The sequence below is a fragment of the Macrotis lagotis genome, chromosome 8 (assembly GCF_037893015.1).
Source record: "Macrotis lagotis isolate mMagLag1 chromosome 8, bilby.v1.9.chrom.fasta, whole genome shotgun sequence".
Lineage (NCBI taxonomy): Eukaryota > Metazoa > Chordata > Mammalia > Peramelemorphia > Peramelidae > Macrotis > Macrotis lagotis.
Genome location: NC_133665.1, coordinates 68,990,194 through 69,018,185, shown reverse-complemented (window position 1 = coordinate 69,018,185; position 27,992 = coordinate 68,990,194). Strand labels below are relative to the sequence as shown.

General features: G+C 36.3%; 1 protein-coding gene across 1 annotated transcript; it reads right to left on the bottom strand.

Moving 5' to 3' along the window:
• On the bottom strand, positions 1-27,983 carry CD274 (CD274 molecule). Its single transcript, XM_074197474.1, has 7 exons — positions 27,374-27,983; positions 20,899-20,964; positions 18,841-19,176; positions 6,226-6,507; positions 4,526-4,633; positions 2,105-2,173; positions 1-1,130 (listed from the first exon to the last, which is right to left on the bottom strand). The coding sequence occupies exons 2-6, from the start codon at positions 20,948-20,950 to the stop codon at positions 2,118-2,120; spliced, it is 834 nt and encodes a 277-aa protein (XP_074053575.1). The 5' UTR covers positions 20,951-20,964; positions 27,374-27,983; the 3' UTR covers positions 1-1,130; positions 2,105-2,117.
• Between the last annotated feature and the right edge of the window lie 9 nt (positions 27,984-27,992).

Here is a 27,992-nt window from a genome sequence, read left to right as displayed (position 1 = left end):
TCTCTCTCTCTCTCCCTCTCTCTTCTGTCTCTCTCTCTCCTCTCTCTATGTCTCTCTCTCTCTCCTCTCTCTCTCTCTCTCACACAACACACACTCACTCATACATATACATATATAAGTATGTGTGTGTGTGTGTGTGTGTATATATATATATATATATATATATATATATATATATAGCGCTCTTGAGCTAAGTTTTAAAGAGAGTTCAAGATCCTAAGAGGAAGAGTGAAACTAATAAGTCCAAAATGTTATAAAAAATCATATTCTAAACCTACAAATTTCCCCACATCCTTCCCATTTTCACCAACATCCTAAAATGATACTTCCTTTTTAGAGGCAAATCTCCATTTAAATAGCAAGTTTAAACAAGGGGGAAAAAACCAACCACCTCACTCAATCATTCTTAGGGTGAAAGTATTGAACATAACATTCAAATGACAAGAAGACTCCCCTAAATTTAAATACACAGTGACATTTTCTACTTAAATAAGACCATATAACCAGGTTTCCCAGAGTTAAAGACAAAGCAGAAAGACATTCCTCACTGTGTATAACCCAGGAGCCAATTCCATTTGCCTAAGACTCTTCTTGTTGATGGAAAATGATTCTTTGATAATCATTGTTCATCAAAAAGGAAAATCTTATAATAAATGAGCTTGAGCTTTGATTCATAGGTGCTAGAGGCTAAGTGCAACAGGTAGTAGAAGGATCAATATGGAGCAATGAACAACTTCAAAATCAGAGTCTCTCTCAATTCTTTCTGAAGAACAAATAACAGATTTGTGTAGATGAAAGACTGGAAGAATCATCATGCCAATTTGCCATTCAGTCTGTTTTCCTCAAAGTAAACTGGAAATATTTCTTGAATACTGTCTCAAAATCTATTCAACTATCCTCTGAAGCCTGTAAGAATTCTTTCCCTTTCATTCTTGATGTCTTCCTTCTCTTTTTCCCCTCTCACTCCATTTTCTCCCTTTGTTTTCTTCCCCAGGAGCTGAGGTTGTTTACAGCACATTTCTATGACACTGTTAAAACTCTGAAGGAATTCCAAAGGGGCTGGATTTGAGAACCTCAGAAGCTTAAATCAGAGGCCAAAATGCTGAGTTCATGCTTCTTGGTATTTGTATCTGTAGAGGAACAAACAAAAAGGATTGGGATCAGGAGTATATATGAATTTCTTTCTTAATCTTAAATTTATAAAAAATTAGAATAATAATTCACATTTCTATAGTACTTTAAGGATAGCAAAATACATTTCCCCCCACAAGTTAGGGCAAGTAATATCATCATTTTTATAGATCAGGAAACTGAGACTTATAGAAATACCCTGTCTTTCCATTTCACAAAACTTTTAAGAGGCAGGATTGAAATGCAGGGCTCAAGAATACAGTTCCATTCAGCATTTCCCCCCCATCTCACTTGATCATCCAATATGTTGGCTAAATACAATAAGGTTTCTGTCAATTTTACTTGGAAGGTGTCTGTAATGAAATTGTTAGCGTTCCCTGATGTCATAGTCTTAGAGGATGAAGAACAAACATCATCATCAGTTCTTTATCTATAGCCACATTTTTTTTTCTTGGTTTGTTCAAATGAGTTCTTTCCCCCTCTCTTTACAAATGGATAAATTCCAGAGGAAAAAGAAATATCTTTCAACTCATAACTCAAACTATACTGAGGCAAGATTTCAGTAGCAGACTTTTAAAACAGAACAGTCTCTAGAACAACAAAGATTCAATAATGAGAAACCCATCTTCAATAGCCCTTTTTTACTATCCCCCAACTAAAGAACCATTTTTTATTTCTCATACTGTATAAGAGGCAGAAAGAGGTAGTACCTTAAGGGTCACTAAGCTTTAATGATGTATATATTCTCCAATAGTTTATTGAAATTTAGAAATCCTTTTTTACTCCCTAACTACTCCCAACCAAATACACAAAGGAAAAATCTTGGTTCACAGAAATTTCCATTTTTATTATTACTATTGATGCTATCATCATCATCATCATCATCATCATTTATAATTATTAATCATCTAGATTTTACATTTGGGGGGGCAGTATTCTTCCCCCAATCCACTGATATTTGAGTTATACTTACATATTGAAGTTGGCTATCTGGAAAGTTGTTGTCTGGAAGCATAATTTTTCTCTATGTCTGTCATTCTCACTTTAAAAAAGATTAACATTTTAGTTATTTTTCTCCTCTGATACAGTACAACTAAAAATCTCAGGCAGTAGCCTGGGTTTAAATTGTGTGTCCCCAAGGTAAGTTTGGGAAGGAACTATGGGAGGGGAGGAGGATGTGTTCCTGAAGATGGCCTCTTTCCAAGTTTTCATAGGTTACTTGGGTGTTGTGTATATTTGTTACCTTGAGCAAATGCCCTGGATTTTCTTAAGGGGCATCTTTAAGCTTATAATTTTTTTTCACCCAGTATCATGTTCTGGAATAATGGATAATACACTTATATCCTTCCCAAAAGTACTTTACAAATTAAAAACTCCACAAGTCCTGGCTCTAATTATGCATATTTCTAACAAAACCTATATGTAAATCTAATCAGTTACAACATCTTCTAGGTCTTTTCACATTTCCCTTTGTGAAGTAATCTGATGGGAAATCTGATAAGACCCAGTTTGAAAATATTTGATTTTCCTTCTCCTTCTCTTCTGCCATATTGCCCAGAGAGCCAAAAGGGAAGGTAGGGGAATTTCTCACAAAACCACCAAACTTTTCTCTTGCTTTCTACTTCCCTATATTTGTGTCATGATTATTTTATAAGCACACTGCCTTGTAGAGTACCTCAATTTTCAGAGTGTTGGAAAAAAATCTGGTCTATAGCTTTTACCTCTATTCATTTATTGAGTTTAAATTATGGAAATTAGGAAGAATTAAACTGAATATTGAGGTAAATAAAACTTAAAACTATCTGTTATCTTCTCCAGAAAATCAATAATTTTATTAATTGTGAAGTTAGATCACTCTACATTGTTCCAAAAACTCAGCATGAGGATGGATTGTATAAGCAAAATATAGAACTAGAAATCAATTAGCATTTTGAATCTCCCATTTGTTCAATATTATGAACTGGCAAATAAATTTTGTATGATCTAGGTTAACCCTGGGCAAAACTGAGAAGCTGGCAAAGTTTGTCTCTCCTGGTTCCTTTTCTCAGATCCTCTAGAGACCCACCACTACAAGCCTGCCTTTTATTCAGTCTCAAACTTTAGTCTTATCTAGCATAGAATACTAGATTTGGAGACAGATAGTATGAGTTCAAGTCTTCTCTCTGCTTTTTTACTTCCAAGGTGACCTTGGTCAAGTCCCAGTCTCTTTTTTTTAAGGTTTTTGCAAGGCAAATGGGGTTAAGTGGCTTGCCCAAGGCCACACAGATAGGTAATTATTAAATGTCTGAGATGGGATTTGAACCCAGGTACTCCTGACTCCAGGGCTGGTGCTTTATCCACTGACACCTAGCCGCCCCTTCTCAGTCTCTGCTGATCTCAATTGTCTCTTCAACAAATGAAGAGATTGAAAAAAAAAATGAAGAGATTGGATTAGATTACTTCTAGGGTCTCTTTCAGATTTAAATCCTGTGGACACCTCAGAAAAGTTAAACACACTCATGCTGCTCTATTCAAAGTCTGTTTCTCTCATCATTAAAATTTACCTGTTTAATATCTCTTCAGGACCCATCAACTAGCTAATAATCTTTATCTAGTAGTCAATACAATAATGGACAAAGGACTCCAAGTAAGATAGATACATTTAATCTAAGATCATCTGAAGATAGATGACTCATTCCTCTTTCCTCTATTAGTAAGGTTGATGAGAAGAATTCCAACCAAGGAACAAAGCAGTTTGGTAAGAATAATAGTGTCCTGGGAATGTTAAGTGCTGAAAGGAATGTTGGCTTTAGAGTCATTGGTCCTGGGCTCACATTTCTCCATTGTTACTTATTACCTTATCTAGTTTATCTCTGTGTGAAATAAAGTTTAGACTCATTTATAATTAAGGGTCTTGGGGCGGCTAGGTGGCACAGTGGATAAAGCACCAGCCCTGGAGTCAGGAGTACCTGGGTTCAAATCCCATCTCAGACACTTAATAATTACCTAGCTGTGTGGCCTTGGGCAAACCACTTAACCCCATTTACCTTGCAAAAAAAAAAAAAAAAAGGGTCTCTTCATCTCCTGTAACCTATGAAATACTGAATGCATTTTATTTCTAAAAATCATACCTGTTCTACCTACACAAAGATTTGATCTTGTGTCTAACAAATATGCCATATTATCTTGAATTGTAAGCTGCCAGAAGGCAGGGATTGGGTATATGTCTGTTCATTTTCATCATATGTTACACAAGCTGGCATTCAATAACTCCTCACTCTCCAATGGAGTGACTCTTGAAAAATGAAATGAACAAAACTTGGCAAAATTAGAGTGAGAAGGAGAAGACACTGAACCCCACAAAGACAAACTAAAAAAAGGGAGGGGAATAAGGAAAATTAAAAAAATATATTACCATTCTTTTTTCTAATGCAGAGAAACATCAGAATCAATCCAAGGAAAATGATAGCTCCTAGGGTCCCAAAGTAAGTTCTCAGGCCTATCTTGGATGATTCAATTTTCCCTGAAAATCAATGAAAAACAAGCCCAGTAAGATTAGAGTTATCATAGCATCCCAGACTTGGAAAGGATCTCAGAGGCAACTGAGTCCAATCTGCATCAGAACAAGGTTTTACCTGAAGCTTTCAGGGAATGTGAATCAACACCTCTGGAAGGTGCTTTTGGATGTCTCTAATTGTTAGGAGTTTTTCCTTCCACAACATAGAAATGATCCTCTTTGCAAATTTTACTGCTTTTAGTTCTGTCCTCAAGGACCAAGAAAAAACAATTCCAATACTTCTTGAATATAATAACCTTTCATCCCCTTCCCTCTTGTCAAGTCTCAGGTGCAAGTTAAATATCCCCAGTTCTGACAACATATCCTCATTTGTTATGAACTCAGAGAACATCATCTGAACATTCCAAGTAGCAATGTCTTTCTTAAAATGTAGCGACTAGAAATGAATACAATTCTGAAAGGATCATGAAAATAATTATTGTTCAAGAATTATCTTTATATTCTGTAGTCAGGGAAAGTAGTTTTGTAAAATTACCTTCATATGGTCTTTTATTCAGTCCCAGAAAATTAATTAAATGCTGTGGGAACACAGGCTATTTCTAATGGACCACCACCTGGACAGTCTCAGGAGCTGGCTAGCTGCCCTTAGAGATAAGGTGCGCCAGAGTCCATGGGAGCTGGACATTCTGCCCCACAGACCAAGGGCACAGGACACAGCTGTGTTTTATCACCTCCTCCCTAACATACCTCCTTATCCTGTAATGCAAGATGCTGTACCTACACCCCGCTTGTGTACCACCCCCCCAATTCCCTCAATTATTCTTTGTTCTACCCAGGAAGATCTACCAGTATATATGTAATAGCTAAGCAGTAATAAAATTGAGCTGGAGGCATAAGGCAGTGGTGGCTTGACTCTTAATTCTCAGCTCCCCTCCGGCAGGGAGGTGGTGACTGTGGGCCCCAAGGTGAAGCAAGCCACAACAAAATGCCTATTGTATATAAGGCTCTGGGGACACAAAAATAAACAATCAGACATCCTCTGTCCTAATGGAATTAGCATTTTAATTGGACAAGTCACTTAACCCCATTGCCTTGCAAAAAAAAAAACTTAAAAAAAGGATATAAGGGAGCTACAAAGTTACTAGGAAATGGGAGGTAAAGTGCTTGAAAGAAAATAATGAGAAATAAAGATTGAAAGTTATTATTGAAGTCATACATGGAGCTCATTAAATATCTAAGAAGATTTTATTTTATCCCATAGTACAAAGGAAGTTGCTCAGGATTTTGAAAAGGATGGTGTTAACATTCCTTGGAAAACTATGATACATGCTAAAGATGTCCCATAGGTATGTGTTATTTACCATAGCTAAACTTTAACATCCCGAGGACAGTGACTGTTTTGCTTTTATCTCTGAATTCTAGCACCTAGAATACTTTCTAACATATAGTAGGTACTTAATAAATGTTTGATAATTGATTAGCTAATTGACTTCCATGATTTATAGAGAGTTGTCTACTGTAGAGACCTTTGCCCTGCCCATTGCAACAAAAGGTGATCGTCAATCTTGAGTGATGGTCAGATGAATAATGAAGCATACCTGGGATGACAATCTCAGCTGTTGTATTTTTCCCAGTGTGGTTTTCCTGAAACAGGCACTGGAAAACTTCATTGGCTGTTGTGTTGATCCTGAGAGTGCTTGTCATGTTGAATAACTTTTCCTGTCCAATTGAATATGTCACAGTAGCTTTGCTACTTAGATCCTGATCCCTACTTTTCCAGAAGATCTTTGCTTTAGGATAACCTTCTGACTGACATGTGAGTTCATGTTCAGAGGTGACCGGATCCACTTTGATCCATTGATTTATCTGGCTGTACAGAGCTAAGGAATGAAAAAGTAAAAAAAAAAAAAAGATTAGACATTTTCATTCAATAAAATATAAAATCTTTGAAGGCAGCCACTTTTTTATTTTTATCTTTGTAGTCAGAGTGCCTATCACAGTGCCGGGTAGATAATAGACATGCTCCATGGAGTCATAAAACAAGAATAAGGGCTAAACCAAATGGTCAGACTCTATCTATACTCCACTGGTATCCTCATAATTCCACCCCCCAATTCACCCCTAAGATGAAAATCTGGAAGGTCCTTGTCTTGAATCATATGAGATATGCAAACATCTATGGGCTACACTCTATCACTGAAGAGAATACACTTATGAGATCAGGATTGATGACTAGTAATTTTTAGTAAGTTAATAAAATGATTATATTCCTAAAGGAAGGAGTGTCATAATTTTTAGATGCCGAGACCTCAGGCAGATTCCAAATTTAGACTTGAAAGATTTCCTAACACTTAGAGATAGCCAAAAGTGGAATAATGACAATTAGCATTTTTATATCATTTTAGTTTGCAAAGCAGTTTACATATATCTTCTTATATGGTCTTCAAGAACCTATGAGATAGGTGTTATTATTATTCCCATTTTACAGATGAGGAAACTGAAGCTGACAAAAGTCAAGTGATTAGCCATGAGTTACAGAGCTGATAAATGCCTGAGATAGAATTTGAATCCATGTCTTCCTGATTCCAAGTCAGTGCATCACTTAGCCAGGTTGGTGGAAAGACAGACATGCTAATGTCCTCCTAATAGAGCTAAGAATGGTCATTCTGGAAATTCTGGAAAGTTTGTGTGAACTGTATTAGTAGACACAAAATGGACACAAAACATTAACAAAAATTGAACGGCCACTTTATACATCTGGTTTGGACAATATGGACACTAAGGTCCTTTCCTACTCTCATATTCCTGTTATTCTGTGATCCACAGAAATGTAAATGTTTTGTAAGTGCATACTGTGTGCATAGCAATGTAGTAATAATATTGATTTATGAATGCAAAGAAAAGCTTCTCCAAGGTCTCTGATTAAGAAGCAACTTTGGATACATTCCAAAGGCACCTAGTCTTAGGTTAAAATCTCAGAGAAGCATAGGATTTAGCACTTGAAAAGGGTCCTAGATCTTCTCAGGTCTATCCCATTTCAAAGATGGGGAGTGACTTCATAGCCATTCACAGCCCCTGCCCTGAAAAGCATCTTCACAGTCACACATCATCATAACCCAAGTTGATTAGTCTCAGCTGTGGTATTTACAAGTAATTTGGGTAACCTCAGGTCAGTCACTTCCTGTCTTTAGACCTCAGTTTTCTCTGCTATAAAATGTGGATTTGAACAAAGCAATCTATAAAATCACACCCAGCTCTAAATACTATGAAAATAAGCTTCATTTTTTTTTATGAAGCCTAACTCTCAGGAAGGAATACTTCTTTGAGAATCAAGTGATAATCTACTTTGTTAAATTATTCAGGATAAGCTTCCTTATTCAGGATAATAAAGAAATAATTAGCTATTTGAAGGCACATACACCTCACCTGGCATCTTAAAATATTTCTTGATTTGTTCATCATTTTTTTTATAAATTGCAAGGAATCCATTTATTAGGAATAATTATGCCCTTGGTTTTGTGTAAATAACTTGCTTTTATATGTCACTTCAGGGTTTGTAAAGCATTTAGTTCATCACAACCCTGTGGTATAGATAGCTCAGATATTAATAGTCAAACAGAGTACTTCAGTGTTTATGAATACAAAGAAAAGCTTCTCCAAGGTCTCTGATTAAGAAGCAACTTTGGATACATTCCAAAGGCACCCAGTCTTACTTTAAAATCTCAGAGAAGCATAGGATTTAGCACTTGAAAAGGGTCCTAGATCTTCTCAGGTCATGAGGTGTTCATGGTTAAACAGCTAGTGAGTATTGGCTGATATTTAAACTCAGCTCTCCTAATTTCATCCCTTTCTATTACCCTCAATATCAAGTACAGGAAGCAGGTAAGGGGAACTTGGAGGCAGCAACCAAAGAAATTACCACAATTGTGTTAATACAGAACTAGATTATGGCCAGTTTCATTATCACTTTCAAGATAGCTACTTTTAAAATTCCGTGGTAATTCAAACTTCCCCTTATGAATAGGTATGTCACCAGGTATTTGTAGTGATGGGAATGGTGACTGTATTACCATAAGATTATTTGCATAATGGCTATGACTCCACTTCCTTGAGTAGTAAAACTAAATCATAAAGCTTAAAAGAACACAGAGCCTTCCAATTTAGCACACTAGATGCATGGTCATCTCATCCTGACACTTTTCTGCTCAAAACAAACCCTTGTTGCTTCCCACCTGTAAAATGAGCATAATAATATGCTCACTTCCCTCCTAGGGTGGTTGTAAAGATCAAATGAGGTAAAAATTATAAAGCTCTTATCAAAGTGTCTGGGACATAGTGCTACATAAATATCAACTATTATTACTTTCCACAAAGTTCTCATTTCTTTTTTTTTAAGGTTTTTGCAAGGCAAATGGGGTTAAGTGGCTTGCCCAAGGCCACACAGCTAGGTAATTATTAAGTGTCTGAGACCGGATTTGAACCCAGGTACCCCTGACTCCAAGGCCAGTGCTTTATCCACCTAGCCGCCCCAAAGTTCTAATTTCTTAACCTGGCACAACCCCATAACAATATGGCAGATTTATCTTATACTTCTCTTGGTTTAAAACAAACAAAAAAACCAAAGCCTATATTAATATAGGTTGGAGATGATGGGACTAGAAAGTGCTTCATATTAAAAATTAAGATCTTCAGTCTCTAGTAGACTATAAATTCAGTTCAAATCTGTAGTATAACATAGAAATATTAATTATTTTAAATGATGAACGTGATTTTATTCATTCATTTATTCAGCAAGTTTTTATGAAGAAACTACTATTTTGTATCAGGTACTAGATTTCAAAAATAAAAAAAGTCCCAGCTTTCAAGGAATTTATATATTATACTGGAGGAAATCAATATATGTGCTAATACATGCTGAAATGCATAGTTAATGGACCGGTATACCTAAATGTATATACAAACATTTATAGGTTGGTAGTAATTACTCAAAAGAGATACTGGCAAACTGGGAGCTGAGATGTGATCTCAAGCAAGTCAAGCTAAGTTAATAGGCAATTATGTTGCCTATTAGCAACTGAATAGCAACTGAAACCTACTATGTACCATTTCTCTCTAATGATGCAGATCATAACCTATCCATGCCTGTCTCTCTTGTGAAGCTCCTGACCACAAGGCAAAGTTTATCGATATACTAAAAACTGCATGATTCTTTTGTTTTTCTACTCCCTAGACAATTCTCAAAGTCAACAAGTTGCAAAATACTTATCTGCTTTGGTGGATGGAGATTCCTAACTGGAATTTCCCTAAAAAAAATTCCCTAATTTTTTTTTTATTTAAAAAAATTATTTGACAAGTTGGGACATGGTCTAAAAAGGATAAGGATTTGCAACCACATCAAAGAAGGAGTAGTGGAAGTAACCAAGGATATTTAGTCTGGAGAAGAAAGGATGAAGAAGAATAGGATAATCATCCTCAAATATGTGAAGGGTTGTCAAAGGGAAAAGATCTGATTGTTTAGTTTGACTCCAAATCACAGATAATACCAAAAGGTGGAATTTGCAAAAAGGCAGATATTTTCAATAAGGAAAAAATGTCTTAATAATTAGAAATGACCTCCAAAATGGAAATGGGAAGGCTTGCCAGGAGACGACTTCCAACAACTGAAAATCTTCAAGTAGAAATTGATGATTATTTGTTATAGTTGTAAAAGGCAGGGTTTATCAATCAATAAACAGGTATTGTTGTTGTTATAATTAACGATTGGGAAAAGATTGAATGACATCCTCAAGGGAGTTTGCAATAAAGTCTATGATTCCAAGAAATTCTTTGAAAATTATCCATCTTCCCCATTTGTGTTCCTTATCTTTCCTAGCCATCGTGATACCATTTTCATCACTGCCAATATGAACTAAATTTTCAGCTCATGATAAAGTAAGAATTCTACAATATTATCTTGATTTTTTACTTAGACCTCACTTGCTTCTAATCTTTTTAAGTAAAAGGACCTTTTTTGAATTTCAAAAAGTTGTTTAGGCAATCAAATGAAGGTATTTTATTTTATCAGAATTGAATAAAGATCAAAATGGCAATTCTTGATGAGCAAATGGATTCATGAATCCCTCGCAATTACTAATTAGACAGGATCTCAGAAAGCATCTAGCCTAACCCCTACCTGAATGAGAATCCTTTATGATCTAGCCAACAGGTAGTAATTTAGCCTTTTCTTGAAGAGGCCCACTGAAGGAAGCCCTTTTGCTCCTCCCAAGGCTTTGTTGGTGTTGTTATAGTTCATTTGTTTGTCATGTCCAATTCTTAATAACCCCATCTGGGATTTTCTTGGCAAAGATGCTGGAGTGGCTTCCCATTCTCTTCTCCAACTCATTTTACAGATGAGGAAACTAAGGAAAACTTGCTCAGGGTCATTGGGTTAGTAAATTTCTGGAGTTGGATTTATACTCAATTCACCTAGCTGTCTTCTCCTGAGGCAGCAACTTTTATATATCTATAGCAACTGAAAGGCACTGAATTGTACAGTAGAGAGCTATCCTCAGTGACAGGAGGCCATGGATTTAAGTTGTTCAGACTCTGACACTGCTGTGTAATTCTAAGCTCTGCAGTTCTTTGTGCTCTAGGCAGTTCTCTTAGATGATAAATTGCTGAAAAGATTTTTACCTGCATGTGTAAAAAAAAGTTTCCTTATCTAGAAGTTTATATATAATATATATATTTATATATAATTATATATATAATGGGTCTGCCTCCAAAACTTCAACACTCCTAGTTCTGTCCTTTGGAACCAAGCTAAACAATCTTATTTTTTCTGCAGTTAGTTAATAAGTATTTATTACCTAGTGGATTACTTACTGGCCATTACTGCTTGCCAGATAGTGTACTAGGTGCTAGCAAATCAAAGAAAGATCAAAATGAAACAATACAAAACAAAAGAACAATCCTTTCAATAGTTGAAGAAAACTATGCTCCAATCTCAAGTTTTTTTCCCAGGTCAAACATCCTCAATTCCTTCAATCCCTCAAATAACATGATTTGGACACCTCTTCCCATTCCAACTCCCATTCTCTGAACACTTCAACTTATCAATCTTCATAATAAGATGTGACATTATTGTTCAGACCATAATATTTTAGATGTGTTCTGACAGGGGGAGAGTGCTACACCAATTCTAGAAACTATTATGCTTTTCTTAAAGAGGCCTAACTTTGTTAGCTACCATTCTGCTTTTACCTCTTCTTGACCTTGCAGACCACTAAAACTCTCAGCTCTTTTTGAGATGAATTATTATTTTTTCTTTAGGTTTTTGCAAGGCAAATGGGGTTAAGTGGCTTGCCCAAGGCCACACAGCTAGGTAATTATTAAGTGTCTGAGACTGGATTTGAACCCAGGTACTCCTGACTCCAGGGCCGGTGCTTTATCCACTATGCCACCTAGCCGCCCCAAGATGAGTTATTATTAATTGACCATTCTCCCATTTCATTCTTTTGAAGTTGATTTTTGGAACTCAAATGGAAGACTGAATATATGTGTAGATATATACTGATTAAATTTCCTGTTATTAGATTCAACCCAACTTTGAACACATTGAGATTATTTTTGGATCCTTCTTCAGTCATCCAATGAGATAGTTATTCTTCCTAACTTTATATCATCTGTCAACTTGATGATCAGGCCATTGTGACCTTTATTCAATCATTGGAGCAAATGTTCAACTTCACCAGAGACCTCTCTTCAAGATGTTATCAAGTCATTAAAAACTACTCTTTGGGTCAAGATGGTGGCGTGAGGGCAGGAATTTCCCAGAAACTCATTCCCCCAGAACTCTAAAAGTTATCAAATTATGACTCTGGCCAAAATTTAGAGGGGCAGAACCCACAGAAAGACTGAGCAATACAATTTCCCAGTATAAGACAACTTACAAGATCAGCAGGAAAGGTCTGTTTCATGGGGAGCGGGGTTGAAAAGAACCACAGTGCAGTCAGACCACCACAGGGAAAACTAGTTCCAGCCTTCCAGGAATAGCCCGCAGGGCACCTGGGTCCCTGAGAACAATTGGGTTTGTGGGGGAGGGCTCCAGACTTCTTGGTCCAGAGATCATGGGGATGGCTTGAAAGGGCAGTGAGAGAATTCTGCTGCACCAGAGCGGGTCCAGGTCAGTGCTGGCCTCAGAACAGCTTTGCTGTGGGAACCTGTGGAGCCACCCTGCACTTCCAGAGTGCTCAACTCACAGATAGTAAATGGGTGGAGAGGTCTCTCTGCTCTCCCTGGGGCAGGGCTCTGGTGTTTGCCCCACACTCAGATCCTGGTTCCAGTCTGGTGCCCCTACTACCATAGAGGGGCAGGGACCCTTCTCACAGCTCTAGGGAAGAGGGGAGGACTTGTAGTCACACACAGACCAGAGCACAGGCCAGAGAGCCCAGAGGCTTTTATAAGATCTTGGAGGAATTAAGGTTCCCGTGGGGTATCCCAACCCCCCCCCCCCCCAAAGCCTTGGAACTGTGGTAAATCAGTCAGAGGCTGAGAAACTGAGTAAACAGCAGAAAAAGAAGAACCTGATCATAAAAAATTACTGTGGTCCATGGAGGATCAAAATACACACTCAAAAGATGAGAAAATCAAAGCTTCTCTATCCAAAGCCTCTAAGAGAAATAGAAATTGGGCTCAGGCTATGGACAAACTCAGAAAAGACTTTGAAAAGCAAGTAAGGGAGATAGATGGAAAATTGGAAAGAGAAATGAGAGTGATACAGATAAATAATGAAAACCAAGTCAGCAGCTTGGTGAAAGAAATACAAAAAAAACTGAAGAAAATAACATATTAAAAATCAGTTTATGTCAATTGGGAAAAAGCAACCCAAAAGACAAATAAGAAAAATGCCGTACACAAGCAGAATTGGCTAGCTGAAAAAGGAGACAAAATGTCTTCTGAAGAAAATAATTCCTTCAAATGTATGATGGAGCTAAAGGAAGTGGATGATTTTGCAAAAAATTAAGAGACAATAAAATAAAATAAATTAAAAATTAAAAGAAAATGTGAAATATCTCATTGGAAAAACAACTGACCTCAAAATTAAATTCAAAAATTATTGGGCTAACTGAAAATTATGTCCAAGAAAAGAGCCTAGGCTTCATCTTTCAAGAAATAATCCAGCAAAATTGCCCCGAGATCTTAGAAACAGAAGGTAAAATAGAAATTGGGGGAATCTTGGGGCGGCTAGGTGGCGTAGTGGATAAAGCACTAGCCTTGGAGTCAGAAGTACCTGGGTTCAAATCCGGTCTCAGACACTTAATAATTACCTAGCTGTGTGGCCTTGGACAAGCCACTTAACCCCATTTGCCTTGCAAAAACCTAAAAAAAGAAAAAAAAAGAAAAAAAAGGAAATTGGGGGAATCCACCAATCACTTCCTGAAAGAGATCCCCAAAGAAAAACTCTCAGGAATATTATAGCCAAATTCCAAAACTTCCAAGTCAAAGAGAAAATACAAGAAGCTGCCAGAAACAAACAATTCAACTATCTTGGCTCTATAGTCAGGACTACCTATGATCTGGCAGCATCTACATTAAGGGCTCATAGAGCTTGGAATATGATATTTTGGAAGACAAAAGAGCTTGGTTTACAACCAAGAATCAACTACCCAGCAAAACCAAACATCTTCTTTCAGGGATAAGATGGATTTTCAATGAAATAGGACTTTCAAACTTTCCAACTGAAACAACCAGAGCTTAACACAAAATTTGATCTCCAAGTACAGAATTCAGGTGAAGCATAGAGAAGGTTGTTGAGAAAGACTAATTATGAGGAACTTTTTTTTTTAGATTTTTCAAGGCAATGGGGTTAAGTGGCTTGCCCAAGGCCACACACCTAGGTAATTATTAAGTGTCTGAGACCGGATTTGAACCCAGGTACTCCTGACTCCAAGGCTGGTGCTCTATTCACTATGCTACCTAGCCACTCCATATGAGGAACTTAATGATGTTGAACTGTGTGTATTCCTGCATGGAAAGATGACACTGATAACTCATATGAATTTTCTCATCTATAAGAGCAGATAGAAGGAACATATATGGGGCAGCTAGGTGGTGCTGTGGATAGATCACTGGCCCTAGAATCAGGAAGACCTGAGTTCAAATGTGACCTCAGACTCTTAATAATTGTCTAGCTGTGTGACCTTGGGCAAGTCACTCTTAATCCCATTGCCTTAAATAAATAAAAATTTAAAAAGAGTTAGTAGACCTTAGTGTAGAAGGAGCATATATGGACAAGGCACAGGAGGGAGTTGAATGTAATAGTATAGTATGGTGTAAAGATGGAGTCAATGGGTGATAAAGGAAACTACTGGGAGAAAGGGAAAGGAGAGGAAGAATGGGTTAAGATGTTTCATATAAAAGAGTCAAGAAAAAAACTTTTGCAGTGGAGTGGAAGTGAAGAAGTCGAGGGGGAATGAGTGAACCTTCATTCTTATCAGAAATGACTCAGTGAAGAAATACCATACGCATTCAACAGGGTATAGAAATCTATCTTACTCTAGAGAAAAATGAGAGGAAAGGGATGGGATAAAGGGGATGGGAGGAAGGGAGAGGGAGAGTAGGTGATACAAGAGAAGTGTGTTGTATCTGATTACCCTCTCCCGCTTCTGAGCAGGGACAGGGTGAAAGGAGAAAGAATAGAATAAATGGGAGTGGGGAGGAATAGAATGTAGGGAAAGGAAATATTAGCTAGTAATAGCAACTGTGGGAAAAATATTGAAGCAACTTCTCTGATGGACTTATGATCAGGAAGGCAACTCATCACAAAGACAGAGCTGATGGAATCTGAACACAAACTGAAGTATACTTTTTTCCTCTTTTCCTCACTTCATTTCTCTTGACGTTTCTCTATCTTTTGGTGGGGGGGGAGGGTTTATGTTTACTTTCACAACCAGCTTATGGTAATAATATAAAAATAAATAAACTGCAGAACGCAAAAAATTAAAAAATCAAAATGACTCTTTGGTCTGATTATTTATTCAGTTTCCAATTCATAAGTACCTTTGCCTGGCCTATATCTCTTCATCTTGTCCACAGAAACTGCAAATGCTTAGCTAAAATCTAGGTAAATTACTTTTACTATGTTTCCCTATTCTATTATTCTAATAATTCTGTCACAAAAATAATAGAGGTGAATAAATTGAAAAATTGCCTTCCTTCACCCATGAAAAAGGAAAAATAATGGCAGAAGCAAATGAAGTTACTATGAAAGTGTTAACCTTATTTTTCTTCCTCTCATAGAGTCAAGATCAAAAGATCATAGATATAGAATTGGAAGAATTGTAGAGGTCCTATAGTTCAAGATTCTCCCTTTCAGATGTAGGAACAGGAACCTAAAGAACTTAAGTGACTGTCCTGAGGTCACACAGATAATAAGTGGCAATGCTAAGGAACTGATCCCATGTCTGGTGGTCTTGGCACCATGCCCACACTGTTGATCAAAAGTGACAAGAACCTATATCAAGAAGAAGAGGGAATAGGGCTATCTAACCTATGGAAGAACCAACCAAAAAAGGTAGTGGAGCAAGTAATTTATTAAAATATTGGATAAATATCATTTATTTTTTCCTGTCAGACAATGAGGATCTTTTCTTAACTGGTCCTGGGATTCTCCCTTGGTCATCTCCCCTTCTTCCTATCTTTTAACTGTATTGTCTATGTATTTATGTAAATACATATAGTAAATATCTTAAGGGAATCTATTCTCACAACTGAAGTTATGGGGCCCCTAATACAGTGTTGGGCACATGTAAGGGTGAAATTGATGATAACAAAATGAATTTTATATGATTAAATATAAAACCCTACACTTAAAAACTTTTTTTTACAACAGTTAGAAATGAAATTTTAGTACATCTGTTATCCATCACCTCTTAAATTTCTTGAAGGAATTATAGCATGACCATAAAGAAGTCCCTCATAAGCAGTGATAAAACTGCTCTTTCAGAGGTCAAGTGATGTCATTTGTTCAACAGACAGTTGTGTCAATTCATGAACATAACCTGGTTCATGATGATGTGAAAAGAATTCACTTCCACTAACTCTAGGATCATTTTGTTTTAGGAATTGGGGAATTTCTTTAAGGCAATTATATTTTTATTTCAAAAATATCTCTATTTTTGAATTGTTTGTTGTTATTTAGTCATATTTCAGTTATATTTGACTCGTCATGACCCCACTTGAGTTTTTTGGGGGGAAAGATAACAGAATGGTTTTGCCATTTCCTTTTCCAACTGATTTTTCAGATGATGAACTGAGGTAAAGATGATTAAATGACTTATCCAACGCTACAGAACTAGTTAAGTGTCTGAGGCCATATTTGAACTTAGAAAGATGAGTCTTTCTGATTCCAGGCCTAGCACTATCCTCTTTCTTGAATTACATATTTTCAAATTAGTGATAGAAAGAAGTTGCTGTATATAACTTGATGAATGGGGGAAAAGAGAAGACAGTTCGGTTCAAATGTTTGAGCACATGAAAGAGTAATTGTTTCTTGAAAGTAGGTCTAAAAAAAGAAATCAGATTTTTAGCTCAACTAAATATCTTTCTAGTATTTGGAATTGTCCAACAATGGGAAAAGCTGCCTGAAAGTAGATTTCTATTACTGACATTGGAGGCATTGAGTAGTGAAAAAAAGCAATGAATTTAAAGTCACTTGATCAATGAGAATTTGTACTTTATGTACCAGGCTAGGAACTAGAGAGACAAGAAAAATATAAAACAGACCCTGCCTAAGAGGAACAAATCAGAAAACCCGAGTTCAAATTCTAGCTTTACTCTACCCAATGAGGATCATGTCACAAAAAATGTCAGGAACCTCTGCTCTAAAGACATGACATTCTTAGAAACCTTCTGTAATGGTGGCTACTTTCTCATTCTCTTCATCCCACAAGTCAAAAGGGAAGGAATCAGTGTACTTCTTGTACTCCAAGCTCACTTTCTGGTAAAAGAAAAGAAGGCATAAAGGGAGGGAAGGAGAGGAGGGAAGAAAAGAAGCATTTATTTAGCCCCTACAAGACATTATACTAAGAACTTTACAAACCCACAACTCTATGCCCTTTTGATGCTCTTATTCTATTAATTTTCAGTTCTAGGTAATTTCCCCACTACCCACCTTATCTACTCTTCCTTTCTTAGTTGCTGAAGACTATTGGAGAAAGTCACCTTATTATGCTGATTGGTTTCAATATAAAGTCCTAAGATCATAGAATCTAGAGCTAGAAGGAACTTTAAAGATTAATCATTTCACAGATGAATCAAACAACTGAAATGCAAAAAGTTAAGTGTTTTGCCTAGTCACATGACTAGTAAACTTCAGAACTAATACCTGAACTCAGGTTTCTTGATTCTAGGTACAATTTCCCTCCCTCTATTTCAAGTTACTTTCTTTTTTTTTTTAGTTTTTGCAAGACAATGGGGTTAAGTGGTTTGCCCAAGGCCACACAGCTAGGTAATTATTAAGTGTCTGAGGCCAGATTTGAACTCAGGTACTCCTGACTCCAGGACCAGTATTCTATCCACTGTGCCACCTAGCTGCCCCTCAAGTTACTTTTTGATCCTATACCATTCTGCTTCCTTGTGGGTCTTATTTTATTAGTTATCCCTTCCCTCTGATGTACCTCCTCCATTCCCTCTGCTTATAAAAATTATCAAATCTTCATCCAGGGATATCCTGGGGTCAGCTCAAGCTATGAAATGCTATAAATCAAGCCTTGATTTGATTTATTGGTTTCTTGATTGCCTAGAAAGTGATGGAGAAAAATGTTAATGATGCAGAATAAAATTGAACTATATCTTGTATATACAGAGAACTATATCTTGCATAAACATTTACCAGCACACCTCCACGTCCATCCCCCCAAAAACCTTTGCTTGCACCAGTTTCTACCCAGACACACAGTATTAATCCTCTCCTCCTCTTTACTGCTAAACTTCTAGTAAGAGTAGCCTATACTTATTGCCTCTACTTTATCAATAACTCACTTCCCAGTATTTGGCAATCTAGTTTCCCTTCCCACTATCACTCTACTGAAACTGCTGTCTTGAAAGGTACCAGATGCATTTCCCAATTACAATTCAATGTGGAAGCTAACTCTATTATCGTGGAGTTTTTATGTTTATTTTTGGTGAAAAAAATCACACATCCTCTTCTTTTAGCTATGGAGCATTCTCACCATTGACGGACAAAGAAATCCTCTTGTAATCAGCTCCCCCATAGCCAATAAGGCAGCGGTAAACCCCAGCATCTTCTATTTTCACATTGGTGATATGAAGCAGAGATTTCCCCTTGAATAGTTGGTCATTCAAATGCCTTAATCTTGGATTGCTGTTTGGGGTTTTATGGACTTCTTTACCATGAACAAATTTCACAAGAAACTCTTCTTCCTTGTCCCAATAAACTGTCAGGGCACTCAGGTTGAATTTTTCTCCCACTGGAAAATTGCATTCCATAGTCACATTGCTCCCATAAAGTGCTTTATATTTCTCTTTGGGAACAGAAACATAAAAAGCTGGAGGGAGGAGAGGCAAACCACAGACTTTAGAGGGTAAACATTTCTTTTAAAGTATACAGCAAATGTATAGTATTTATAATATACTTGAGTAATTAATCCTAACTGACATTTCACAACTCACCCTTCTATAGAATTTTAATTCAATTCAACAAACATTAAGTGCCCATTATATACAAAAACAAAAATAAACCATTCATAACTTCAAGTAACTTACATTCTCTGGTAAGGAGAAAAGAGACAGTAAAAATACAATTTATACAGAGTATAAGTAAGTGCAAAGTTATTTTAGGAGGACAAGAGTGCTAACACCTGGAAAATTTTATATAAGAGGTGGCACCTGAGCTTTGAAGGAAACTAAGGATTCCATAAGGTAGAGGCAAAGAAGAAGAGCATTCCATATATTGGGGACCATTCATATGTGTGTGAAAGTAGGGAGGAAGGCAATAGAATGTCACATAAGCAGAATAGCTACCAGGTTAATTTGACTAGAACAGAAAGTATGAAAGGAAATCTTGTGAAATTGTAATTGCCCTTCAAACAGGAAGAATATGTAGGAACAAAATTGAAATAGGAGATATTTTAGCAACTCTTAAAAAATCTTATGCAAATGCATAAAATCCCTGATTTACACAGATGAAGAGATGAAGCTTAGGTAGATTAAGTGATTTATAAAGTATCATACTATCAGTAAGTATGGGAAATGGAAAGAACTCTCCAAATGATTTCTAAAAGTCTAATTTTTTAAATGTATCATATTCAGTTAATTTTACCATATTTCAAGGCCCTCTACTATACAACAGTAATAAAATCATAAAACACCCCCACAAAAAGATTATCAAGCATTGTGTAAATATAAAAAGCCATCATTTATTAAATGATGATTTAGTGCTTAAAAGATCATAGATTTAGAGCTAGAAGGGATTATGAGACCCTCTCATCTAAACCCCCCTCCCTTTTTTATAGATGAGGAAGCTAAAACCCAGATTAGATAAATTGCTTGCCCAAGGCCACACAGGTTGAATGTGGCAGAACTGAGATTGAAACTTTCCGTCCTTTGACTCCAAATGCAGCATTATTATTACCATGCCAAGTAGTAAAGTCAGGAGGAGGGTGCATATTGCAATGGTATTAGATGAAGTCTCTCTGGGCCTTAGTTTCCATATCTAAATAATAAATTGGCATCTGGGATCCCTTCTAGGTCAATGATATAAAAACAGATTTTTTCATGTCAAATCCAAGGTACTTTCCATTCTATTACAAGCTTGTTTACTTCCTAGAAGCCACCATCTTCATCTGGTTCTTGGAATGAATGAAGAGGGTGTTCTCTGATTCTATGCATGCAACCAATTTGCATATTTAAATTCTAATACCTCTCATCTCAAACTCAGTCTGCCATTAAGCTAACTCAAAGGATATTTTTAAAAGGAAGAAGTGACCTTTGAAATAATCAAATCCCTTCATTTTTGCTGAGAATAAGTATTTACCTGTTCTTTTCTCAGAGCCCTTGAATCAGCATAAGTAAATGAGCTCTGGGTTCTCATCCTACTTGAAATTCTATGATTTTTGAAGGTCAATCTCTAATTTTTCACACCAATGAAATTCTTTTTGAGAATGTACTTTTCAGAAAAAATCTTCAGAATTTTAACAATGATTCTTGTATATAGGTTCCAAGTATGACATCTTAAGGGCAGTATTTAATGCAAAGATTTAGTCACTTACCAGTCAACAATTGCCAGGAAAACATGACTACAAAAACAAGTACTATCCACATCTTTCTGGAACAACCTAATTATGAAACAAACAAAAAGAACATTGCTTCACCAACTGGAATGCCATAACTAGGTGGATGATTAATTTGTATTTTTATTTTCAGTAACTAAGTACTTAAGAAATGCTTGTTGCTTGGTTGGTTCTTCTAATTGAAATATATCAATAGGATAAGGCCTTTATCAGAAATTTGAAAGGTACAAGGAAGCCTAAAGATTTGTTGTTCACTATTCATTCTTTTCATTGATACATTATTATTAGTCATTTTAGTCATGTATGACTCTTTGTGATTCTTGGCAAAAAATACTAGAGTGGTTTGTCATTTCCTTCTCCAGTTCATTTTACAGATGAGTAACTTGATTAAAGAGACCAATGGGTCACAAAGCCTGACAATGGATTTGAACTCATGAAGATGAGTCTTTATGATTCCAAGTTCAGTGCCACCTTGCATGCAGACACATTACATTATGAAAAAACTTGGTGATCCTAAAGAAGTCAAGGGGAAAAAAAGCAATGAATTCATTGGTGCAAAAGTAATTTATGTATGTATATTTTGAAAACATAAAAGGTCAGACAAAATTTGTCTTCCTTTTCCCTTCCTTTGTATGCATTTACATATCATCTAGCTATCTAATTATCTATACATCCATCTATCTTATATAGAGGCAGCTAGGTGGCCCAGTGCATATGCTGACCTTGGAATTGAAAAGACCTGAATTTAAATCCTGACCCAGATATTTATTTAGCTGTATGATACTATGCAAATCACTTAATCTTTCTTAGTATCAGTTTTCTCCTGTGAAAATGGGGATCATCATTACTTATTAGAGAAATGCAAATTAAAGCATCTCTGAGGTACCATCTCACACCTCTCAGACTGGTCAATATGACCAGAAAGGACAATGATCATTGTTGGAAGGGTTGTGGGAAATCTGGGACACTATTACATTGTTGGTGGAGCTGCGAACTGTTCCAACCTTTCTGGAGAGCAGTGTGGAACTATGCCCAAAGGGCAACAAAAATGTGCATACCCTTTGATCCAGAAATACTACTGCTGGGCCTATACCCTGAAGAGATGATGAAAAAGGGTAGAAACATCACTTGTACAAAAGTATTCAGAGCAGCCCTGTTTGTGGTGGCAAAGAATTGGAAATCAAGTAAATGCCCTTCAATGTCAGTTAGCAAACTGTGGTATATGTATGTCATGGAACACTATTGTTCAATTAGAAACCAGGAGGGATGGGAATTCAGGGAAGCCTAGAGGGATTTGCATGAACTGATGCTGAGTGAGATGAGCAGAGCCAGAAAAACATTGTACATCCTAACAGCAACATGAGAGTGATGATCAACCTTGATAGATTTGCTCATTCCATCAGTGCAACAACCAGGGACAATTTTGGACTGTCTGCAATGGAGAATACCATCTGTAGCCAGAGAAAGAACTGTGGAGTTTGAACAAAGACCAAGGACTATTACCTTTAATTTAGGAAAAAAGTGACATCTTATTGTCTGATCTTGCTATGTCTTTTACTTTATGTTTCTTCCTTAAGGATGTGATTTCTCTCTCATCACATTCAGTTTGGTTCAATGTATACTATGGAAACAATGTAAAGACTGGCAAATTGCCTTCTGTAGGGGAGTGGGGAAAGGGAAGTAAAATTAGGGGGAAAATTGTAAAACTCAAAATAAATAAAATCTTAAAAAAAAAAAAGAAAAATGGGGATCATAGTAATGCCTGTCTCACAAGGTTGTTGTGAGAAGACATATGCCATCTACTTTTCAAAACCATTATATAAGTCCTAGCTATTAGTTTTTTTAGCAAGCTATTAGTTTTTCAATGAACAAATGTCTATTTTCTCCCCCTCTTTGAAAAATGAATAAGAAAAAATCCTAGTAACAAAGATTTGTCAGTTTCCTATTTTTTCAGTTTAATCAAACTAAAGGGTGTGAGATGGCACCTCAGAATTGCTTTCATATGCATTTCTATAATTGTTATTTGTTTAGAGAATTTTTTTCATATGGTTGTTGATAGCTTTCATTTCTTCTTTTGAAAAGTGCACGTTCCTATCCTTTAACTATCAATTGAGGAATATCTCTAATTCACATAAATTTAAGCTTCTTATACATCTTGGAAATGAGACATTTATCACACCTGCTCCCTTTCCTAAATTCTCTCCCTCAACCAGTTAATAGTACAGAGTGTGGAATCAGGTTTAACTGAGGCATGATTACTGCTGAATACTAACTGAATTTCAAGCAGCAACAACAAAAAAGAAATGAATAATTTCAATCATTGTGGGGAAGTATTTTGGGCTCAAGGACAGCTACCTTCCCAGTCCTTTAAATCACACTGTGGTTTATCTATGTTTAAAGACATTTTAAAAAAAATCCAGTGTATTTCAGACATCATTATTTACTATCCTAATCAGTTCTTCCTTTCTAAGTGTTTAAAAAGCATAAAAGACAAGAATTTTAATATTTAAAGGTATCATCTGAGAGGACACCCTCCACTGATGATTAAAGAAAAAAAAACACATCTCCTTTCTTTAGTAAACTGTCTTCACTAGTCACTGTAGAATAAAAAAAAATCATCACTTGGTAGTAAAACCTTCTTGTAGCTGACACAATTTAGTTAGATTGCCCCTCCCACCCCCAAATCATCAGTTCCCATTGAGAAGCTTTCTTGTCTTACCTGCCCTATCTTTTGAGATAAGGTTTTTAGAATCTTAAGCCTAGGTCAGTGACTGGCATCTCCACCCAGTAGTTTTATCTATAGTTGTAATTAAACTGGGACACTGTTCCTGATCAGGAATTTTCAATTCAAAAAATGTTTATTAAGTCCACTATTTGAAGGGCACAAATTCTAGGTGCTGAGGTTACAAAGATGAAAAAAGGATTTCCTTTATATTTGGAGGTCCTTAACTTGGGGCCCAAACTTTCAAAAAAATAGTTTGATAACTGTATCTCAATAGAATTGTTTATTTTGCAATCCTATCTATTTTATTTTATGCATTTTAAAACATTATGCTAAGAAGGTGTCCCCAAGCTTCACGGACAGGGAAAAGGGGGACGAGAGGACATAAAAAAATAAAGAAACTCTCCTCTATAGCATTGACAAGTGGCCACACAGTCTTTGCATGAGATCTTCATAAATGAGGAACCTATTACCTCTCTAGGCAGACCACAGGACAATTCAAATTGTTAGAAAATTCATTCTTGAGCTGAAATCTGTTTCTCCCCTTTTACCTCATTCATAATTTCATGAAATCATATCATAATCCCTTTGACAGAATTTATCATAATATTAAATTATGATCATATTATATTTCTTTCATCATCTTAATTTTCAAATATATCCTTTCCTTATCCTCTACTAGCAAGTTAGAAGGAAAAAAAAGAAAAAAAATTCAAACTAAGACATTTACCAACTTTTTTTTAATTTTATTTTTGCAAGGCAAGGGGGTTAAGTGACTTGCCTGAGGGCATACAGATAAGCAAGTATTAAGTAACTGAGGTTGGTTTTGAACTTAGGTCCTCCTGACTCCAGGGCTAGTAGTGCTCTAACCACTGCGCAACCTAACTGCTCTGACATTTACCATATCTGATATTATATATATTCTAATATACAATATTAGAAGCAGCTACTTAGCACAGTAGATAGAGTACCAGATTCAGGAAGACCTGTATTCACATATATCTCAGACATTTACTAGCTTATGACACTCAGTAAGTCAATTGACCTCTTGTAGCATCTATTTTCTCATATGTAAAATGAAGATAAAAATAGCATTTATGGTTGCTGAGGATAAAATGGGATAAAATACATAAGCCACGTTACCAACCATAATGTGCTATTTAAGTGTTAGATATTCTTATTCTATATTCATTGGACCCCATCTCTGCAAGATGGGAAGGAAGTACATTTTTTCAACTCTTCTCAAAGGCAAATTTGATGTTTATAATTATTCAGTCAATTCAAACTTATGTAGTCCTTGAAAGACTTTTAAACTATTACCTTTTTGAAGGCAGGTACCATATTTTATCTAAATTTTGCTATCTCCTAGCAAGGCATAGTGCTCTACAAATGGTAGGGATATAATAAATTCAATTATTCAATTTAATAAATATTTAATAAACTTCTACACTGGTCAATGTCTGGGATATGAAGAAAAATACAAAATATTATCCATCTTTGAAGAGTTTAAATTTTCCTAGAGAAATACATGATTTACAAAAATAAATTTAAGGTAATTTGAAGAAGGAGAGGTTCAAACATCAATTTTCACTTTATGGGGGATGAACCAAGATGAATATTGAAAGAAAATGAAGATTCTTAAAGATTTAGATGAGGAAAGAAAACATTCTATGCAAGGAAAAGAGCTGTGAATACTCAAGGGAGGGAGAAAAAAATGTTAAATATAAGGAACAATTTGCATTTCATTTTGTCTGAACCAATCAATCAACAAGTACTTATTAAGCTTATTAAGCACCAACTATTTGCCAGGCAGCTTGGTAAGCTCTGGGATACAAAGAAAAAGGCAAAAACCATCTCCACTCTCAAGGAACTCAGGGGTATAGACAATTATGGATAGATAAGAGATATACAGGATACATTGGAGATAGTCAACAGAGAAGGCTCTAGTATTACAGCGGACAGAGAAAAACCTTGAAGAAGGTGAGCCTTTAGCTGGAATTTGAATACAAGGTGTGAAAGGGAATAATTTGAAACAAACCTAAAAACTGGAGAAGCCAACTGTGGAGAGTCCCAAATGTCTGACTGTGGAACCAATGTGTCTATATTTTATCCTAAAGACATTGTTAATAATACATAAATAATTATCCTAAAGACATGAATAAAGTTCTAAAGGTTTTTTCCTGGGGGAGTGCCGTGGTTTGAATGGTACCTTGAGAATATTTTAACCACTGGGTAGTGAAAGGTCTAGAACTGAGGGGACAGAATGGAAGCAAGGAGACCTATTAGAAGGTTATAGAGTATTGGACTTGTAGTCAAGAGAAACCTAGATTTCACATCCTACACTCATCTGACTATGCGATTTAGAACAATTCACTTCACTTCAGGTTTTTTTTTATCTCTAAAACGGACTACTTCCCAAAATAGTGCTTTATAAGCCTTAAAGTGAAGAGTGATTTATAAGCCTTAAAGCTCTATAGAAAGGTGCTTATTGTTTATTCGTTTTTCAAACATGTCTCTCCTTCATGACCCTATTTGGTATTTTCTTGGCAAAAATACTGGAATGGCTTGCCATTTCTTTCTCTAGCTCAGATGAGGAAACTGAGGTATACTGGGTTAAGTGACTTGCCCAGGGTCACAGAGTTAGTGTCTAAAGCCAGATTTGAATTCAGGAAGATAAGTCTTCCTGCTTACTATCCACTGTGCCACTAAGCTGCCCACAATAAGGTTTAATTACTTTTAAATATGACCAAAAAATAAAAATAAACATTGAATTTCTGTTTCCCTTTTTTTTTTTGTCATAGAGTCTATAACCTTCCTCAAAAATAAAAAGGAAACAGTGCGGCATAGTAGAAAGAAAAGACTGAGTGTTAGGTGAATTGATGATCTTCAAGGTTCCTTCTAGTTCTGATTCAGTTTTGGTTTCTCTTTTGACATCACCTATCTGCACTGCTAAAAATATTACTGAATGGTGACAGCTTTTTTATTTTTATGCCAGCATATCTCTTTCTAGTATGGTCGTATGCACTGAATGCCATAGAATGCTAGAAGTGAATAGAAAGCTAAGAGATCAGATAGTCCAATCTTGCATTCCACAGAGGAGGAATTTGAGACCCCTTCTGGGTCTCAAATTTACCTAAGATCAGAGACAGCATTCTGTTATTAAAATAAAAAACAACTCAACAATCCTGTGTTTGGAGTCAGAGGATGGGATCTTTGTTCTGCAATATATATTTCCTAGGTAATATTGAACATGTCATTTCACCTCGGAGCCTTATTTTCCCCACATGTAAAATTAGAGTATAGGTCCTTTCCACCTCTAGAGCCTATGAAACACAAGTAGGATTAGATTTGGAGATGACCTCAGAGGTCACTTATTTTCCCAGTTGGGGAAAATGAAGCAAAGAAAGAATAAATGACACTGTTAAAAGAAGAACCTGTCTTCCAGTTCATGGTCCTTTCATTATCTATTCTCTAGTTCAACAGCAGAATTATTAGTTAGAAAGGTTAGAAAGGCAAGCAAGTGTGACAAAATCTTTTGTTTCCTGAAACCCCAAGACTTCACCAACCTTAAAGTTCATTTCCATTGGCTCATTGCTCCCATTCTGAGCTGAGGACTATTTTCCATAAGAATCATAAAGTTAGAGACTGAAAGGGACCCTCAAAGATCAGATGGTCTAAATTTTTCATTTTGTTGATGAGAAAATTGAGACCCAGAGAAGCTTAACTACTTACCTGCGTTAGCTCAAATAGTAGCAAAGATGGGAATTCAGATAAAGATAGTCTGACTCCAATTCTGGTCCTCCTATCCGGGAGAGCAGTAAACTTTGCTTTCACTGGCTCAGAGTCAATTCTGTGGCTGCTCACCAGCAGGCACAGAAATAGCATATTTCTGCCAAGTTCCTCCTTCCTGGAGCCAGATGACTTTCAGCAAAAGGTCTTTCAGCTACTACGTCCCTTCCCCTGGAAATTATCTCATCTCTTTCTAGTTTCTTGTAATTCCCTAAATAAATATCCTATTTTTCCCAGTTTCACTTTTGTTTCTCTGGAAATCAAATTCTAACTAGTATTAGGAACTGAGCCAAAGTTCGCTGAGAAGCACGCATCTTTTGAAGTGTTGTTGTTTTTGTCCTTTGTTCTGGAAGAGGACCCCCTACATCAGGGATGTGATGCCATGACGTGCAAGTGAACTGATTTTACGTGAGGGGTGCTGGGTAGTCACCAGCCTTATTTTCTCCTTCTAGAGTCATCTGGGTCCAGTGGTCAGTTATGATCAGGACGACTGGAGATGCCTTGGACGTAGTGGGAGACTGATCTTTCCCAGGTCTCAGTTTAACTTGGGCAACAGGCATCC